This window comes from Nerophis lumbriciformis, linkage group LG15 (assembly GCF_033978685.3).
Source record: "Nerophis lumbriciformis linkage group LG15, RoL_Nlum_v2.1, whole genome shotgun sequence".
In the NCBI taxonomy this organism is placed as follows: Eukaryota; Metazoa; Chordata; class Actinopteri; order Syngnathiformes; family Syngnathidae; genus Nerophis; species Nerophis lumbriciformis.
The window spans coordinates 18,161,619-18,182,168 of record NC_084562.2 but is presented as its reverse complement, the minus strand read 5'-3'; the positions used below and the strand labels follow the sequence as shown (position 1 = coordinate 18,182,168).

The window sequence follows — 20,550 nt, the reverse complement described above, 5'->3', positions numbered from 1 at the left end:
CATATAATCACAGCAGTATGATGATTCTATGTGTCTACATTAAAACATTCTTCTTCATACTGCATTAATATATGCTACTTTTAAACTTTCATGCAGAGAGGGAAATCACAATTAAGTCAATTGACCAAAAGTGTATTTATTAAACAGTTATTAAGCAGTGGCACAAACATTCATGTCATTTCCAAACAGAAAGTGCAAGATTGTCAGAGACATTTTAAAACAAGCTATTAGTGCACTTTTGTGCATGATGTCACTAAGATGACATATCAAAACAACACTAAATTAAAGTGCGCTTTTTGTACAGAACGCCACTACAATAGTTTAAAACAAATAAAGTGCACTTTTGTGCATGATGTCACACAAGATATTTCAATAAGTGTCAAATAAGAATGAGCTGCATAATAGGAAATCAAATAGTATATGTGCTTTGTTCTGTGGTAGGTTCCTGCGGACGTTATCTCTTTCTGTTGTTGACTATTTTTTCATACGGTGTTAGTCTGAAAATTGTTGCTTGGGCATTTTGTTGGTGTGGCACCGAACGGAGATGTTGACATGCAGTTTCAAGTACTCTTCATTCTTTAGCGGGTGACTTTTCAAATGATGCTACAAATTAGCAGTGGTGCTACTTTTTGTAGCAACGCTTTTGCCACATAACTGTTCAACATATTCCCGCTTGAAGCCAAACCACCGCCAGACGATGGACCCCGTGCTGTTTTTCTGGGGAATTAATTCTTCCTCCATTTGTTACCAGATTCGCACCTTCTTTCTCTTGTATTACCACTCGCACCGCACCGTTAGCATCACAGCTAATGTTACCCATGTAGCTACCTTTCTGCCCCGCGAGGGAGTATGACGTTGCACGCACGACAGAATGTGACGTATGTAAGAAGGTGCGCTTGTTTTATGTCTCTGTGAGAAGGAGAGACAAGAAAGAGTGAGAAGCGCCTGTAGTGTAATGCCCTCTGCTAAAAGCAACTGCGTGAGAAGGTATACTCGAATACTCACGATAGTCATTTTTTATATCGCACAGAGACAAACCCGGGATATATCAAGTATATTTGATATATCGCCCAGCACTACTATGATGGCAATATGACTCAAGTAAACAACACCAACATTTTATATGTTCCATTGAAAATATAGAACATTACACACGGTGCTCAAAAATCTATCAAAATGTTTTAGTACGACTTTGGTAAGCTATGAAGCCGCACCGCTTTATGTGCTTCAACATACGAGTATTATTATGGTGTGTGTATAAGGTAAGACATATAATCTGGCGTTTTGTTTTGCAATATTATGCAAAAACTTTTCTTACCTTCTGGTACCTGCTGATCTGTATTTGGGATCTGCACAAGTCCTGAAAATTTGCGCGTGTCCACCTTTGTAGTCGATATGCTTCTTCTTTTTCTCTATATTCTTGTTATGGGACATTCATCCTCCGCTGTTGCCATTTCTAATATAAAGTAGTGTAAAGTTCTTACTTATACCTGTCAGTAAACTCGTCATGAAAGCGTTAAAACATACCGGTGTAGTGAGTTGACATTATTCACCCAAGAAAGTTTAGTTATTAGAGAGTTCCGGTTGGACGGTTTTTCACGGGACACATTTCCGTTGTTGTCTTGTTGTTGTTTCCGGATGAGCAGATACTGCCCTGTTATTGATTGAAGTAAAGTCTGAAAGTCATTAAAACAGTTAACGCCATCTTTTGACACGTCTTCCACTCTGTCCTTGCACGCTACACCACTACAACAAAGATGACGAGGAGAAGACGCTGTCGAAGTTGAGCCACGTAAATAAGACCGCCCACAAAACGGCGCATCATGAAGCGACTGTCAGAAAGCGGCTTGAAGATGATCTGTAAAACATCATCTATGCAACATTTTGACCAAATGTTATGTAGACCACAAGGAATTTTTTAAATTAGAAAAAAATCATAATATGACCCCTTTAATGCGCCTTTTATATGAAAGGGGCGGCATGGTGTAGTGGGTAGAGCAACCGTGCCAGAAACCTGAGGGTTGAAGGTTCGCTCCCCGCCTCTTACCATCCAAAAATCGCTGCCGTTGTGTCCTTGGGCGGGACACTTCACCCTTTGCCCCCGGTGCCACTCACACCGGTGAATTGAATGATGAATGATAGGTGGTGGTCGGAGGGGCCGTTGGCGCAAATTGCAGCCACGCTTCCGTCAGTCTACCCCAGGGCAGCTGTGGCTATGAAAGTAGCTTACCATCCCCAGGTGTGAATGAATGATGGGTTCTACATGTAAAGCAACTTTGGGTACTTAGAAAAGCGCTATATAAATCCCAGGTATTATTATTATTATTATTAAAAAAGACTTGAATAGACCCGCTCATCTGGTGCGCCCTATGGTCCAGAAAAATGGTATTTAAAGGGGAACATTATCACAATTTCAGAATTGTTAAAACCATTAAAAATCAGTTCCCAGTGGCTTATTTTATTTTTCGAAGTTTTTTTCAAAATTTGACCCATCACGCAATATCCCTAAAAAAAGCTTCAAAGTGCCTGATTTTAACCATCGTTATATACACCCGTCCATTTTCCTGTGACGTCACACAGTGATGCCAATACAAACAAACATGGCGCATAGAACAGCAAGATATAGCGACATTAGCTCGGATTCAGACTCGGATTTCAGCGGCTTAAGCGATTCAACAGATTACGCATGTATTGAAACGGATGGTTGTAGTGTGGAGGCAGGTAGCGAAAACGAAATTGAAGAAGAAACTGAAGCTATTGAGCCATATCGGTTTGAACCGTATGCAAGCGAAACCGACGAAAACGACACGACAGCCAGCGACACGGGAGAAAGCGAGGACGAATTCGGCGATCGCCTTCTAACCAACGATTGGTATGTGTTTGTTTGGCATTAAAGGAAACTAACAACTATGAACTAGGTTTACAGCATATGAAATACATTTGGCAACAACATGCACTTTGAGAGTGCAGACAGCCCATTTCAGGCGCTAAGAACATATATTTTTCCACGATTTCAGCACTCAGGTTTACCATACTTAAATAGACACAAAATACTGCATTACACAAGACTACCCGATTGTACTCGAATGATTGAAAAAAATAAATGTTTTTAAGCTAAATAATTGGTAAACACAGTTTATGTATAATAATTTACGTAAAACCACGAGTAATGAATAAAGTTTTCATCAATTAATATATTCTGTAGACATACCCTCATCCGCTCTCTTTTCCTGAAAGCTGTTCTGTCCAGATTTGGAGTTGATGCCAGCAGGTCAGGGAAGCTAGGGTCGATATTCTTCTCTTGATCATCTTCACAGGATATCCACACATTCTTGCCATCTCTGTCGTAGCATAGCTTTCGTCGGTAAAGTGTGCGGAACAAACGACTGACCTTTTCGTCGGCTTTCCCCACAGCCTCGTATTTTGAACAAATTTCGTCCAATTTCTTGCCACTTTCGCATCTTTGGGCCACTGGTGCAACTTGAATCCGTCCCTGTTCGTGTTGTTACACCCTCCGACAACACACAGACGAAAGTGAGAAAATGGCGGATTGCTTCCCGATGTGACGTCACGTTACGCGTTTAATTCGCCGAAATTCACCCATTTAGAGTTCGGAAATCGGTTAAAAAAATATATGGTCTTTTTTCTGCAACATCAAGGTATATATTGACGCTTACATAGGTCTGGTGATAATGTTCCCCTTTATTTAAAAAAACAAAACTTGTTTGTTTAGGTACTTTTTGAGCACCTTCAGCAATTCCGTGATAATAAAGATAACGGTGATCATTTTGCTCACAATAACCGTGATGTGACATTTTCATATGATTACATCCCGATAATGTACATAACATAACGTTGCGTTATTTGTTTTTTTCCCCTTTTCAGTCAACAGCTATTCGGGAATGGCTTAATGCAGTAACCAGCTGTCGGGAAAATATACACTTTAAAACCACACAACATATCATTAAACAATGCCGTTAGTTGATAAACATGTCAGCATTTACATCTGCTACACTTCCAACTTTCCAAACCGCAGAGCTGACCAACATGTTTTCCAGCTCTTTGTATTTTGGACTTTAAGTGGGGAGGAAAAGATCAATGGAATTTTTCTCCTCCAAAGCTCGTAGGAGAGACGAACGTGAACAACTAGAGATGTCCCCGATCTCGCTGAAACACTTTACTGCAGCTGTGTCCCAGTGTTTGCATGGCTAAAGTTTGTACTCGCGTGAAAGATTCCTTCAGAAAGGATGCACTTTAAACGAGACACACTTTTTCCACACATGCAGGAGTTGCATGAATCTCATGAGGGGGGCATGTCTTGCCACAACACCGGTTTCAATGTGAGAGCAAGCTGCAACGAACGTGTCATCCATCCGCAGAGCTTCTAAGATGCTAATCCTCACCACCATAGTGGAAAATAAACTGAGTTTCTTCCAGGTATCATTATCACTGGAGGACTAAAGGAAAATGAATGGCTATGCATGCTTCAAACACACACCGAGCAGGATGACACAAGAAGCTAACCTCGAAAGTTCAATGTAAAGTTGGGGTGATCGATACAAATGTTGATACCTAATGTGGTATCAGTATATAAACAATACTAAAGTGAGTAGATCGATATTTTAATATTTTTTTTTTGGTTAAAATTACAACATATTTTTGGGGTGTTATTTGTTATTGTTTACAAAGTCAGAGTGTAAGTCCCTGGCTTTGAGAGCAAAACCCAAAGGATGTAAAATGAGTATTACATGGTAGGGGTGTAAAAAAATCGACTTTTCGAATGAATTGCAATTCTTATTTGTAATTATTCAAATCTCTTAAGGGAAAGAGGGGGGCAGAAAAGAAACGGCAGATCAACTGTTCTAAAAGGGGTTCTATTTAAAGGCTAGAGCAGTGGTTCTCAACCTTTTTTCAGCGATGTACCCCCTGTGAACATTTTTTTAATTCAAGTACCCCCTAATCAGAGCAAAGCATTTTGGTTGAAAAAAAGAGATAAAGAAGCACAATATCATCAGTTTCTGATTTATTAAATTGTATAACAGTGCAAAATATTGCTCATTTGTAGTGGTCTTTCTTGAACTATTTGGAAAAAAAGATATACAAATAACTAAAAACTTGTTGAAAAATAAACAAGTGATTCAATTATAAATAAAGATTTCTACACATAGAAGTAATCATCAACTTAAAGTGCCCTCTTTGGGGATTGTAATAGAGATCCATCTGGATTCAGGAACTTAATTCTAAACATTTCTTCGCAAAAAAAAGAAATCTTTAACATCAATATTTATGGAACATGTCCACAAAAAATCTAGCTGTCAACACTGAATATTGCATTGTTGCATTTCTTTTCACAGTTCTTTTTGACAGACATTTTAGTGAGAAACCTGAGCTTGTGCTTCACTGAGTTTTTGAACTTACATTCATATTTTGTTGAAGTATTATTCAATAAATATATTTATAAAGGATTTTTGAATTGTTGCTATTTTTAGAATATTTAAAAAAAATCTCACGTACCCCTTGGCATACCTTCAAGTACCCCCAGGGGTACGCGTACCCCCATTTGAGAACCACTGGGCTAGAGTATACAAATTAGTTTTAAGATGGGACTTAAATGCGAAGAACTGCACTGCTGCCATCTAATGTCTTGGAATTGTAACTGCAATTGCAACTTCGTGTCATACTTGCAAATGAGACTCAGCAGTGTGATAATGAAACAGAAAATAACACCTGGACAGCATGTATCATAATCAGCTCTTTTTAAATACTACAAACCCCGTTTCCATATGAGTTGGGAAATTGTGTTAGATGTAAATATAAACGGAATACAATGATTTGCAAATCATTTTCAACCCATATTCAATTGAATATGCTACAAAGACAACATATTTGATGTTCAAACTGATAAACATTTTTTTTTTTTGCAAATAATCATTAACTTTAGAATTTGATGCCAGCAACACGACAAAGAAGTTGGGAAAGGTGGCAATAAATACTGATAAAGTTGAGGAATGCTCATCAAACACTTATTTGGAACATCACACAGGTGAACAGGCAAATTGGGAACAGGTGGGTGCCATGATTGGGTATAAAAGTAGATTCCATGAAATGCTCAGTCATTCACAAACAAGGATGGGGCGAGGGTCACCACTTTGTCAACAAATGCTTGAGCAAATTGTTGAACCGTTTAAGAAAAACCTTTCTCAACCAGCTATTGCAAGAAATTTAGGGATTTCACCATCTACGGTCCATAATATCATCAAAGGGTTCAGAGAATCTGGAGAAATCACTGCACGTAAGCAGCTAAGCCCGTGACCTTTGATCCCTCAGGCTGTACTGCATCAACAAGCGACATCAGTGTGTAAAGGATATCACCACATGGGCTCAGGAACACTTCAGAAACCCACTGTCAGTAACTACAGTTGGTCGCTACATCTATAAGTGCAAGTTAAAACTCTCCTATGCAAGGCGAAAACCGTTTATCAACAACACCCAGAAAACGCCGTCGGCTTCGCTGGGCCTGAGCTCATCTAAGATGGACTGATACAAAGTGGAAAAGTGTCCTGTGGTCTGACGAGTCTACATTTCAAATTGTTTTTGGAAACTGTGGACGTCGTGTCCTCCGGACCAAAGAGGAAAAAAAACATCCAGATTGTTATAGGCGCAAAGTTGAAAAGCCAGCATCTGTGATGGTATGGGGGTGTATTAGTGCCCAAGACATGGGTAACTTACACATCTGTGAAGGCGCCATTAATGTTGAAAGGTACATACAGGTTTTGGAGCAACATATGTTGCCATCCAAGCAACGTTACCATGGACGCCCCTGCTTATTTCAGCAAGACAATGCCAAGCCACGTGTTACATCAACGTAACTTCATAGTAAAAGAGTGCGGGTACTAGACTGGCCTGCCTGTAGTCCAGACCTGTCTCCCATTGAAAATGTGTGGTGCATTATGAAGCCTAAAATAGCACAACGGAGACCCCCGGACTGTTGAACAACTTAAGCTGTACATCAAGCAAGAATGGGAAAGAATTCCACCTGAAAAGCTCAGTTCCCAATCGTTTATTGAGTGTTGTTAAAAGGAAAGGCCATGTAACACAGTGGTGAACATGCTCTTTCCCAACTACTTTGTCACGTGTTGCAGCCATGAAATTCTAAGTTAATTATTATTTGCAAAAAAAAAAAGAAAAGTTTATGAGTTTGAACATCAAATATGTTGTCTTTGTAGTGCATTCAATTGAATATGGGTTGAAAAGGATTTGCAAATCATTGTATTCCGTTTATATTTACATCTAACACAATTTCCCAACTCATAATTGTACAACTAAACATTTGATTGTATTATCAAAACAATTGATATTTATTGACACACAGAAGAGTGCAGGAAATTGATATCGTTGTGTACCGATATGGATGTCCAGGTATCGGGAATCTGTATCGTATTTGTTCAAACGTGAACGGTACCCATGCCTAATTGAAACATCTCTTGTAAAATCCATAAAGAATCGAGACTTTAAGAGTACTTACACCTTCTTCTCCTTGGATGTTCGGAATCTACGATTTCTCGCTCTTGGAAATATCAGTTGAATTTATAACATCTGTTGTCTGCCACCTTTCATGATGAGATTGATTTTGTTCACAGGAAAAAGTGTTGTCAAACAAGACTCCCAAATTGGATCGCAGTGATGGGGTCAAGGAGATGAAAGAAAAGGCCTCTAAGAGGAAACTGCCATTCACAACTGGAGCAAATGGAGACCAGAAAGATTCTGACTCAGGTAAGAGAATATCATACTTTTTCATCTGGGTTGTTAAGATAGGGCTGGCTGGCAACATTGGAAACGTTATGTACACTTGTGGTCAAAAGTTTACATACATTTGTAAAGAACATAATTAGAGATGTCCGATAATGGCTTTTTTGCCGATATCCCGATATTGTCCAACTCTTAATTACCGATTTCGATATCAACCGATACCGATATATACAGTGGTTATATACAGTGGTGGAATTAACACATTATTACGCCTAATTTTGTTGTGATGCCCCGCTAGATGCATTAAACAATGTAACAAGGTTTTCCAAAATAAATCAACTCAAGTTATGGAAAAAAATGCCAACATGGCACTGCCATATTTATTATTGAAGTCACAAAGTGCATTATTTTTTTTAACATGCCTCAAAACAGCAGCTTGGAATTTGGGACATGAGGTGGTTGAGGTGGGGCGGGGTTGGGAGGGGGGGACCTAGGGTGTAGCGGGGGGTGTATATTGTAGCGTCCCGGAAGAGTTAGTGCTGCAAGGGGTTCTGGGTATTTGTTCTGTTGTGTTTATGTTGTTACGGTGCGGATGTTCCCCCGAAATGAGTTTGTCATTCTTGTTTGGTGTGGGTTCACAAGGTGGCGCATATTTGTAACAGTGTTAAAGTTGTTTATTGTCATGTCTGTGTGATCATGTTTTGTTTCATTCATGTTCGGTTTTGTTTTTGGACTTTTTGTTTTGTTTTGTCACCATAGCAACCCATTAGTCTTCACCTGTCACGTCACGCACCTGTTTCACGTTTTGAGTCACGCACCTGTTTTCGTTAATCATGTCTGTAGTATTTAAGTTAATTGTTTTCAGTTTGTCTTTCTGGCGAAATCCCGCATTCTTACCCCTGTCACACTCTGTCTACCTCTGCGCACTTAATGCCACAAGTTTGTACATCCGCCTTGAGCGCGCTTTTTGTTCCTTTGAGTGTTATAAATAAATATGTATTTACCTTCACGCCATGACCAGTCCAGTTTTACTTGCATCTCGGGAAAACAAACACACCATAGTCCACGTCGTGACATTTATACGGCTACCCTCAGTGTGACCTGTATGGCTGTTGACCAAGTATGTATTGCATTCACTTGTGTGTGTGAAAAGCCGTAGATATTATGCGATTGGGCCGGCACGCAAAGGCAGTGCCTTTGAGGTTTATTGGCACTCTGTACTTCTCCCTACGTCCGTGTACCACTCCGTACAGCGTTGTTTTAAAAAGTCATACATTTTACTTTTTGAAACCGATACCGATAATTTCCGATATTACATTTTAAAGCATTTATCGGCCGATAATATCGGCAGTCCGACATTATCGGACATCTCTAAACATAATGTCTTGGCTGTCTTGAGTTTCCAATAATTTCTGTGATATAATTGTTATGATTGGAGCACATACCGTATTTTTCGGAGTATAAGTCGCTTTGGAGTATAAGTCGCACCGGCCGAAAATGCATAATAAAGAAGGGAAAAAAACATATATAAGTCGCACCGGAGTATAAGTCGCATTTTTGGGGGAAATTTATTTGATAAAACCCAACACCAAGAATAGACATTTGAAAGGCAATTTAAAATAATAAAGAATAGTGAACAACAGGCTGAATAAGTGTACGTTATATGAGGCATAAATAACCAACTGAGAACGTGCCTGGTATGTTAACGTAACATATTATGGTAAGAGTCATTCAAATAACTATAACATATAGAACATGCTATACGTTTACCAAACAATCTGTCACTCCTAATCGCTAAATCCCATTAAATCTTATACGTCTAGTCCAGGGGTCGGCAACCCAAAATGTTGAAAGAGCCTTATTGGACCAAAAATACAAAAACAAATCTGTCTGGAGCCGCAAAAAATTAAAAGCCATATTACATACAGATAGTGTGTCATGAGATATAAATTGAATCAATATGACTTAAAGGAAACTAAATGAGCTCAAATATAGCTACAAATGAGGCATAATTATGCAATATGTACATATAGCTAGCCTAAATAGCATGTTAGCATCGATTAGCTCGCAGTCACGCACTGACCAAATATGTCTGATTAGCACTCCACACAAGTCAATAACATCAACAAAACTCACCTTTGTGGATTCATGCACAACATTAAAAGTTTGGTGGACAAAATGAGACAGAAAAAGAAGTGGCATAAAACACGTCCTAGAAAGTCGCAGAAAGATATACATGTAAACAAACTAAGGTGAGTTCAAGGACTGCCAAAATTAGTAGGACAAAACGGCGCTCGCCAAATACTCGAGTCAGTGAAGCATGTTTAATATAAACAGTGTGCTTTATGACAATTAGGGAGGTTTGTGTCATGTTTGTCCTCCTACAGAAACCATATTAAAACAAAAAATATATTTTTTTCCCCTCAACTTTTTCCATTTTTCATACATTTTTGAAAAAGCTCCAGAGAGCCACTAGGGCGGCGCTAAAGAGCCGCATGCGGCTCTAGAGCCGCGGGTTGCCGACCCCTGGTCTAGTCTCTTACGTGAATGAGCTAAATAATATTATTTGATATTTTACGGTAATGTGTTAATAATTACACACATAAGTAGCTCCTGAGGACAAGTCGCACCCCCGGCCAAACTATGAAAAAAACTGCGACTTATAGTCCGAAAAATACGGTACTTGTTTGTCACAAAAAACATTCATGAAGTTTGGTTCTTTTATGAATTTATTATGGGTCTACTGAAAATGTTAATGCAGTGAAACTTGCCAAGGGACATGTAAGCAAATATTAACATTGCTGTATGTATACTTTTGACCCAGCAGATTTGCTCACATTTTCAGTAGACCCATAATAAATTTATAAAAGAAGCAAACTTCATGAATGTTTTTTGTGACCAACAAGTATGTGCTCCAATCAATCCATCACAAAAAAATAAGAGTTGTAGAAATGATTGGAAACTCAAGACAGCCATGACATTATGTTCTTCACAAGTGTATGTAAACTTTTGACCACGACTGTATAAGCACAGATATTGCTGATGATAATGTTTCGCATACCACACTAACATTACCAAGGCCACGTTATTTGTGTAACAGATGTTTGTTGTTATTCTTCTGTGTTGATTTTGACATGCTGGGGGACTCTTACATCACATCCTGTGACGCTGACAGGAAGTACTTGGATATGCGCAGTGGGAGGGGGAGTAGCAAATAAGCCGGTAGCTCTAGTTTCAACTTACCTCTCAGTCTATGGAAGAATGGGGGAGTGTTTTGCTATCATCACAATGTGAACGGAGAAGAAGAACACACAATCATGACCCAATTTGTGTAACATACTAGCTTTGGTAAGGCTCCAGCTTTGTGTTTTCTTTAATTAGGACTTCTGCTTGTGCTTGTTTGACTTTGGGATTTGTGGAGGGGGGTTTAGGGTTTAGTTTGTTAATAATGGTCCAGCTGAGAGGCTTTGGTAACTGCCTTCATCATCTGCTTTGGCTGAGTAGCTACTTGGGTTTAGATTCTGTAATTACACTTTTGAAAAGCTGTCCTCTCCAGTTAAGAGAATGTGTGTGTGTGTGTGTGTGTGTGTAGGGTCAGATCGTGTTTTAGATAGGTTCAGTAACAACGTGTGCATGCGTTTTGCACTTGGTATTGGCAATTTTATTTTGCTCAAGGGCATTCTGAAGGAGTGGAATTTTTGATTGCTTTGAAAGGAGTTTGTAGTCTGTTCTTTGATTGGCACTGTGAAGTGTTGTGTGCTGGTGCCAGCGTTAATTTCATTGACTTGTCTCCTAATTAGCGTCAACAACCTTTTCTCCTTGACTAAAATGATAACTAATAAACAAATGCACAAAGATGAAGAAATCAACTGACTAGCTTAGTCAACGAATAGATACTACCGTATTTTTTGGACTATAAGTCGCAGTTTTTTTCATAGTTTGGCCGGGCTCCAGTGCGACTTTTATATGTTTTTTCCTTCTTTATTATGCATTTTCGGCAGGTGCGACTTATACTCCGGTGCGACTTATACTCCGAAAAATACGGCATACGGAAATGTTGATGGAAATAAAATCCAATCGTATTTAATTTCGTCTTATATGATGATATCAAACCATGTGTTAATTAAGAAGATTGGGCAGCACGGTGGAAGAGGGGTTAGTGCGTCTGCCTCACAATACGAAGGTCCTGAGTAGTCGTGAGTTCAATCCCGGCCTCGGGATCTTTCTGTGTGGACTAGGGATGTCCCGATCCAGGTTTTTGCACTTCCGATCCGATACCGATATTGTTTTTGCACTTCCGATCCGATACCGATACTGACCGATACCGATACTGACCGATAATGGCCTATCCGAGCATGTATTAAGGTTTAAAGTTATTTAGCCTACTTAGTTGTCAGAATCATGTTGAAAAGGGTTTTAGTACTCTTGATAACAACTAGACAGCTGAATTAGGGGAGTTTGAATAATACACAATGGTTGGTAACAAGAAACTGACCTGTTTATTCAAGGATAAACACAAAATAGACAAAATGATACATGACAAACAAAAATGGCATCATTGAACTAGGGCTGGGCGATATGGCCTTTTTTTAATATTGCGATATTTTAAGGCCATATTGCGATACACAATATATATCTCGATATTTTGCCTTAGCCTTGAATGAACACTTGATGCATATAATCACAGCAGTATGATGATTCTATGTGTTTTGATTGATTGATTGATTGAGACTTTTATTAGTAGGTTGCACAGTGAAGTACATAATCCGTACAATTGACCACTAAATGGTAACACCCGAATAAGTTTTTCAACTTGTTTAAGTCGGGGTCCACTTAAATTGATTCATGATACAGATATATACTATCAGATATATACTATCATCATAATACAGTCATCACACAAGATAATCACATTGAATTATTTACATTATTTATAATCCAGGGTGTGGAGGGGGGCGCCGGATGTAAGTGTCAAAAAGACAGCCAAAAGAGTTTGATATGGGAATAAATCTAAAGTTAAAATATAGGGTAGAAATGCACCCATTTGCAGGAAATGTAGTCTTGATTTTCAAAATTTTCTTTCAAGGCTTGCATGTCTACATTAAAACATTCTTCTTCATACTGCATTAATAAATGCTACTTTTAAACTTTCATGCAGAGAAGGAAATCACAACTAAAAAAATCACAAATTTTTTCATACGGTGTTGATCTGGAAATTTTTGCCTCGGCATTTTGATGGTGTGGACGTGTGGCTCCGAACGGAGATAAGCGTCTCGACAGACGTTATAATATTTGAACAATGATGACGAAAACTGTTTTCTCTGTCGTGTCTGTGTGTCGAAAATTGTTATGCGCTTATTTTTTTATTTGATTTTGTGCGTGGCATATAATTGCTATGCGCAGAGGACGCTTAAACAGTGCGCAATTGCACAGGCGCGCACCTTAGAGACAACGTTGGTCACACGGCTGCGCTAGCATCACAGCTAACGTTTGCCATGCTGCTACCTCTCTGCTCGGGGAGGACGTATACGTATGTGACGTATGACGTGACAGTATGTGACGTATGACGTGACAGTATGTGACGTGACAGTATGTGACGTGACAGTATGTGACGTATGACGTGACAGTATGTGACGTGTGTAAGAAGGTGCGCTGGCTGTCTGTGAGAAGCACAGACACAGAAAAGAGTGAGAAGAGCCTGTTGTGTAATGCCAGCAGCTAAAAGCAACTGCGTGAGAATCCACAGACCTGTGGATGTGTTGAAGGTGTGCTGGAAAATGCGGAACGGAAATTAGGGAGCAGCAGAAAAGTGGAATGTACTATTTAAATAGGTGTGTTGGAAAACACGGAGCGGAGTTTTTTTTTTAACTGGATCTGGATCGGCATTTTCCCATGCCTTGCCGATACGCATTTTTTTTGCAAATATTGGCGGCCGATCCGATATTTGGATCGGATCGGACATCCCTAGTGTGGAGTTTGCATGTCCTCCCCGTGACTGCGTGGGTTCCCTCTGGGTACTCCGGCTTTCTCCCACCTCCAAAGACATGCACCTGGGGATAGGTTGATTGGCAACACTAAATTGGCCCTAGTGTGTGAATGTTTTCTGTCTATCTGTGTTGGCCCTGCAATGAGGTGGCGACTTGTCCAGGGTGAACACTGCCTTCCGCCCGATTGTAGCTGAAATAGGCTCCAGCGCCCCCCGAGACCCCGAAGGGAATAAGCGGTAGAAAATGGATGGATGGATGGATGTTTATTTAACACACAAAAATTGTGAAATAGGTTCCGTAAATTAATAATAAATGATAAATGGGTTATACTTGTATAGCGCTTTTCTACTTTCAAGGTACTCAAAGCGCTTTGACACTATTTCCACACTCAACCATTCACTCACACATTCACACACTGATGGCGGGAGCTGCCATGCAAGGCGCTAACCAGCAGCCATCAGGAGCAAGGGGTGAAGTGTCTTGCCCAAGGACACAACGGACATGACTAGGATGGTAGAAGGTTGGGATTGAACCCCAGTAACCAGCAACCCTCCGATTGCTGGCACGGCCACTCTACCAACTTCGCAACGCCATCCAAATTCCGCACCATAAGCCCCTAGTTTTTTACTACACTAACGACCATAATGCAAATAGTTTTCATAAAACTCAAGCAAAGACACTGGGGCCGCACAAGATATTAAAAAAGAAAATTAAATTTTTTATTTTAATTTTTTATTAAATCAACGTAAAAAACACAATATATTGAATTTATGAATTGAATTTATATATTTATATAGCGCTTTTCTGTAGTGACTCAAAGCATTTTACATAGTGAAACCCAATATCTAAGTTAGATTTAAACCAGTGTGGGTGGCACTGGGAGCAGGTGGGTAAAGTGTCTTGCCCAAGGACACAACGGCAGTGACTCGGATGGCGGAAGCGGGGATCGAACCTGCAACCCTCAAGTTGCTGGCACGGCCGCTCTACCAACCGAGCTATACCGCCTCATATACATTATATATCAATATACATTATATATCAATATAGATCAATACAGTCTGCAGGGATACAGTCCGTAAGCACACATGATTGTATTTCTTTATGGAGAAAAAATAAATAAAAAAATACATTTTTAGTCAATTTGGTTGACTAAAACTAAATCAATTCGGATTACATAATTTTGACAAAAATGTCTGATACGTTTTTGTCAAAAGATGATAAAACCTGCTGTCAAATGTAACACTGGTGCATTTGCAGGTTAGCAATTAGCTTATTCCCTTACAGTGTGTAGTGTAGCATGTTTAGCTATTACTCGCCCTCCTGGGTTGGTACTTTTAAGAAACGTAGTATATTTGCCGTCATGGATCCGAGGATTGCTGACCTAGGATAGTTTTTTCACAGTGGAGGGACTTCAGCCACTAGCTTGCTATAAAAGACTCATCAGTGCGTTCGTTTGCTTGTCGCTTTCAAATGCGTAGGACTAGGATTTGTCATCAACATGCATTTTACGTTACAATAATAGTATCAAAAACTCTTTAGTTGGCCAAATATATGTCATTTATATTGTCAATCCCACACAACTACACCAAAGCCAGGACTGTGACAAGCAGATTGTGAGAATTAGTGGTAATAAGTGTGGAAATCTTCAATAAAAATATTGTTAAAAAATGCTATAAATATTATAAGCCAGATCAAACCTTTGATGGAAAATGTACCGGGGGCATTCTGCTGATTTTGAAGGCATGAAACACCTGCTCACACATTTTTAATTCATCATGCTAATACCACGACAAAGCACAACAAAACGAGACAAATTAAAGAGTTAAAAATAGCCACTCAGGTAGCTTGTCACACATCAATCGGTGGTGTTAATCATCCCCGTGGATAACAAAAAGTGACGTCAAAATGCACATTACAAACTTCCCTGCATTAATTATTAGTCATGCAATGCAGACTGTTGACTGTATATACCAGGGGTCTTTAGCGCCGCCCTCGTGGTTTCTGTAGGAGAACAAACATGACACAAACCTTCCTAATCGTTAAAAATCCCACTGTTTATGTTATACATGCTTCACTGATGAGAGTATTTGGCAAGCACTGTTTTGTCCTACTAATTTCAGCAATTTTTGAACTCATCGTAGTTTGTATACAAGTACAACTTTCTCAGACGCTGCCACAGAAAGACATGTTTTATGCCACTCCTTTGTCTCATTTTGTCCACCAAACATGTTATGTTGTGCGTGAATACACAAAGGTGAGCTTTGTTGATTTTATTGATTTGCTGAATTGCTTATGGAGTGCAGGCATATTTGGTCAATCCATGACTGCAAGCTAATCGGTGCTAACATGCTAAATAGGCTAGCTGTATGTACATATTGCATCTTTATGGCTCTTTTGTAGGTATATTTGAGCTCTTCTAATTTCCTTGACTTATGTCCTCTGTGTATTTAAATTATATTTGCATGTTTCATGACACATTATCTGTATGTAATATTGGCTGCATTTCTTTGTTGTTTGTGTGCTATGTTGTTCCAGACCACAGCAAACGTTACCCAGCTCACAAATTTTGTAATAAATCCATTAGAAGACAGCCTGCTGTTTCCTTTAATTTGGACACACACATATATACTGTTAGCCATTCTGAGCCAATAATTTCCAGAACTTTTCTAATCCTGTGAGAAACCTCCATTTTACTAATGATTTCCTATGTTGCAAAAATGTGTACAATAAAAATTAAAATAGTTTAATTTTCCTTGATTTAATCAAATAATGCGAAAGAGCGGTACATGATGGATTTGTGGACGAATAAACAATGATGGATGGACGTGAAGTCAACAGTAAAGATATTTTTGCCAAAAAAAATCCAAATTTTGTTTAAATTGACAAAAAGGAAACCTAGAAGTTAAAGAGCAGGCAGCAGCTCACATATTCTCATACTTTATGTAACATCCAGGAAGAAACAATGTCAGCCAGCTTGAAACTTATATATTAAACTACATGAAGGAGCCCAGAATTGTTTCTTTTCAAATGTTTGCAATATTTCAGGGTGCCTCACAAGGAAACCTTACAATGTATTAAATCCATAAACTGTTATAAAATGGAGTAGATTGGGAGATCTTGTAATGTAGAAAAATCCCATATTTTTACCTATTTTCCCAGGACATTTTCTATATTTTAAGAATGCAAATGTTGATGCTCCTCTTGGACACATGTAATAAAGCTCTTTGTGAAATCCCCTGATGTTTTTGGAGATAAGTTAACCACAACATTAGTGCTGCATAAAACATTTTATGTCACTACTGGTTTGACCTTTTTCTCAAAAAATAATGTTACAAAAAAAAATTAAAGCCTTGTCCAGCTGTTTACTGATGTACACTATTTATGTTTGAATAACTTTTACTGCAAATGAATATCAGCTCCAAATATCATTTATCGGCCACCTTGACTACTAGTAATCGGCATCGGCCTCTAAAAAACATATTTATCGGTCTAATGCACATGTACTGTATATAAATGTAAACTGTACCATTAAGTTGGGTTTTACACAGCGTGGTCGGGTTTCTTTTTGGCATGCTTTCATAGCGCTGACTGCTTGTTTTCTTGTTGATTGTGAGCAGTAAATGTCAGGCTTGTCCCTGACAGTTTGACTGTGTTTTAGTTTTTCCTCTGCGTTTGTCTTAGTTTTCTGTCAGCGCTTTTTATTTTGTCTTCAATTCCTGATTGTCTTCCTGAGTGCTGCTTCCCCTCAACTGTGGCTGATTGGCACCTGGCCACACCTGGTGTCAATCAGCCAGCTGCTATTTAAACCTGTCTTCCCCTCCAGTCAGTGCTGGATTATTGTCATTGCCAATGTCGTTCCTACCTGTCGTGTCGTTGTTCTTAATACTTGTCGTTGTAGCTCTGTCTACTTTTGTTTCACTCTTCTCATGTCCTAGTTCCTTCGTGTCACAGTAAGTGTTTTTGTTTCTTGTCCACAGTTAGCCTCTGGGCTATTTTAGTTCATAGCCAAGTTTGTTCTCCGCCTTGTGCGCGCCTTTTGTTGTTACCCTTTTGTTTGTTGTTTTGCCTTAGTGTTTAATTAAATCATGTTTTCTCACTCAATGCACGCCGTCATCTCTGCATCTTGGGGTTCGTCACCAACAAACTCTGACAGTAAATAGTTGATATATTGTCCAACATTGCTGCTGTTGTTTTGTCTACACAATAAACAAACAGACAGTTGATCTACTACAGTCGAATACTACAAACTTGTTCTAGCATTTCTGAAAAAATGCTGAGCGCCAATTCATGAAGTCTAAAAGTCAGTACGTGTTCATGCACTAAATTAGTCGGATTTCTCAAATAGTTCGGCTCTAAATAAGCATTCTACAGCCCATGGAAACGTCTTAATCCGATCGTGTTCGGTTTTTGAAAAATCGGACTAACACACCTGGATTATGCGATTCGAAACCAAATCTTTCGAGGGAGTGTGTGCTCCGGTGGAGAACCTTCGTATCGGAATCAGATATAATAGAAGGAAAACGTAGGCAACAATTGTAATGTATAGTAGACTGCTTCACAAATTAAAAGAACAGAACATTTTCAATAGTAGAAAAAAAGAAACAGAGATTTATTTAACAATAATAATAATACATTTTATTTATAAGGCGCCTTTCTGGGCACTCAAGGACACCGTACAAATTCAAAAACAATAAAATCAAATTGGATAAAAAAACCAACAACAACAACAAAGATAGAGAAGAAAAGATGATTACAATGAATAAGCAGTCAGGAATAGGTGTGTTTTGAGTCTTGATTTGAAGAGGGATATTGAATCTAAGTTATGAAGAAGATTAAGAAAATGTATTTAAGAAGCTAGCTAAGGAAATGGAGGAAAAAATTGGGACTTTCGACTAGGGATGTCCCGATCCGATATTTGGATCGGATTGGCCGCCGATATTTGCAAAAAATGCGTATCGGCAAGGCATGGGAAAATGCCGATCCAGATCCAGTTTAAAAAAAAATCCGATTTAAATAATACATTCCACTTTTCTGCTGCTCCCTAATTTCCGTTCCGCATTTTCCAGCACGCCTTCAACACATCCACAGGTCTGTGGATTCTCACGCAGTTGCTTTTAGCTGCTGGCATTACACGACAGGCTCTTCTCACTCTTTCCTGTGTCTCCCTCTTACAGACAGCGAGCGCACCTTCTTACACATGTCACATACCGTCACGTCAGACGTCACATACGTGTACGCCCTCTCCCAGCAGAGAGCGAGGTAGCAGCATGGCTAACGTTAGCTGTGATGCTAGCGCAGCCGCTAAGGTGCGCGCCTGCTCAAGCGTCCTCTGCGCACGGCAAAGCTATGCCACGCACAAAATCAAATAAAAAAATAAGCGCATAACAATTTTCGACACACGGACACGACAGAGAAAACAGTTTTCGTCATCGTTGTTCAAATATTGTAACGTCTGTCGAGACGCTTATCTCCATTCGGTGCCACACGTCCACACCATCAAAATGCCGAGGCAAACATTTCCACATCAACACCGTATGAAAAAAATTTAGATTTTTTTTTTTAGTTGTGATTTCCCTCTCTGCATGAAAGTTTAAAAGTAGCATATATTAATGCAGTATGAAGAAGAATGTTTTAATGTAGACACATAGAATCATCATACTGCTGTGATTATATGCATCAAGTGTTCATTCAAGGCTGAGGCAAAATATCGAGATATATATCGTGTATCGCAATATGGCCTTAAAATATCGCAATATTAAAAAAAGGCCATATCGCCCAGCCCTAGTTCAATGATGCCATTTCTGTTTGTCATGTATAATTTTGTCTATTTTGTGTTTATCCTTGAATAAACAGGTCAGTTTCTTGTTACCAACCATTGTGTATTATTCAAACTCCCCTAATTCAGCTGGCTAGTTGTTATCAAGAGTACTAACACCCTTTTCAACATGATTCTGACAACTAAGTAGGCTAAATAACTTTAATACATGCTCGGATAGGCCAGTATCGGTCAGTATCTGTATCGGATCGGAAGTGCAAAAACAATATCGGTATCGGATTGGTAGTGCAAAAACTTGGATCGGGACATCCCTACTTTCGACCGACATATGAATGAGATGGAAGAGAATGAAGCAAGGTAAATAATAAAGTGTACACAAACTTCTTCACGCTGCATTTGTGCGCTCTGAACAATAACTCTGTATTACTCACAACTGGCAAGATAGTCCAGAACAATAGCAACCTTCATTTGGAACAGTACCATGGTCTTTTCCTTCGGATTTTATACTCCTTCCATCAATCCACGGAGCCTTATGAATGAACTCTGAGACATTTGAAAGTTTTGTTTTCATTATTCTTTATTTGAATATTCCTTCAAAAAAACTCTACCCGCGGTCTCTTTGCGTCTGAGCTGCATTCGCTCCGATACATTCTTGGTAGTAGCGTCATGTTCGTAGCGCAATCTAACATAATTTCTTGATGCTGTCTGCTATTCAACACCAGCATAGCCATTAGAGACGTGATGTTTGTAATCTGTGTCAGTATTACAGCTGACATCACTTACCACAGAGCCAGGCTGGCAACTTGTAAGGAGCCGCAGAGGCTAGTGTTACGTCATAGGTCAACCGGAAAAGCAATATTTATCTGCACTAAAAGGAAATAAGCAGCCCTCGGTGTACAGGAGGCACATGACCAATAGTCGCATTATAGAGAGTGCATGGACACTTTCACATGTAGGTGTAAAAATACAAACTAATTGAGGAATCAGACTAATTTAGTGCTTCACTCTATTTTTCAAGTTTCAAGTTTATTCACAATA

At 39.2% G+C, this 20,550-nt stretch overlaps 1 protein-coding gene across 2 annotated transcripts in view; it reads left to right on the top strand.

Moving 5' to 3' along the window:
- Positions 1-20,550, top strand: part of ankrd11 (ankyrin repeat domain 11) — a 294,007-nt gene that overhangs the window by 227,718 nt on the left and 45,739 nt on the right. For both annotated transcript variants that reach the window (XM_061974775.2, XM_061974774.2), the window contains exon 4: positions 7,641-7,773. In XM_061974775.2, the coding sequence (XP_061830759.1) occupies positions 7,641-7,773 (133 nt within the window). The remainder of the gene's footprint in view (positions 1-7,640; positions 7,774-20,550) is intronic.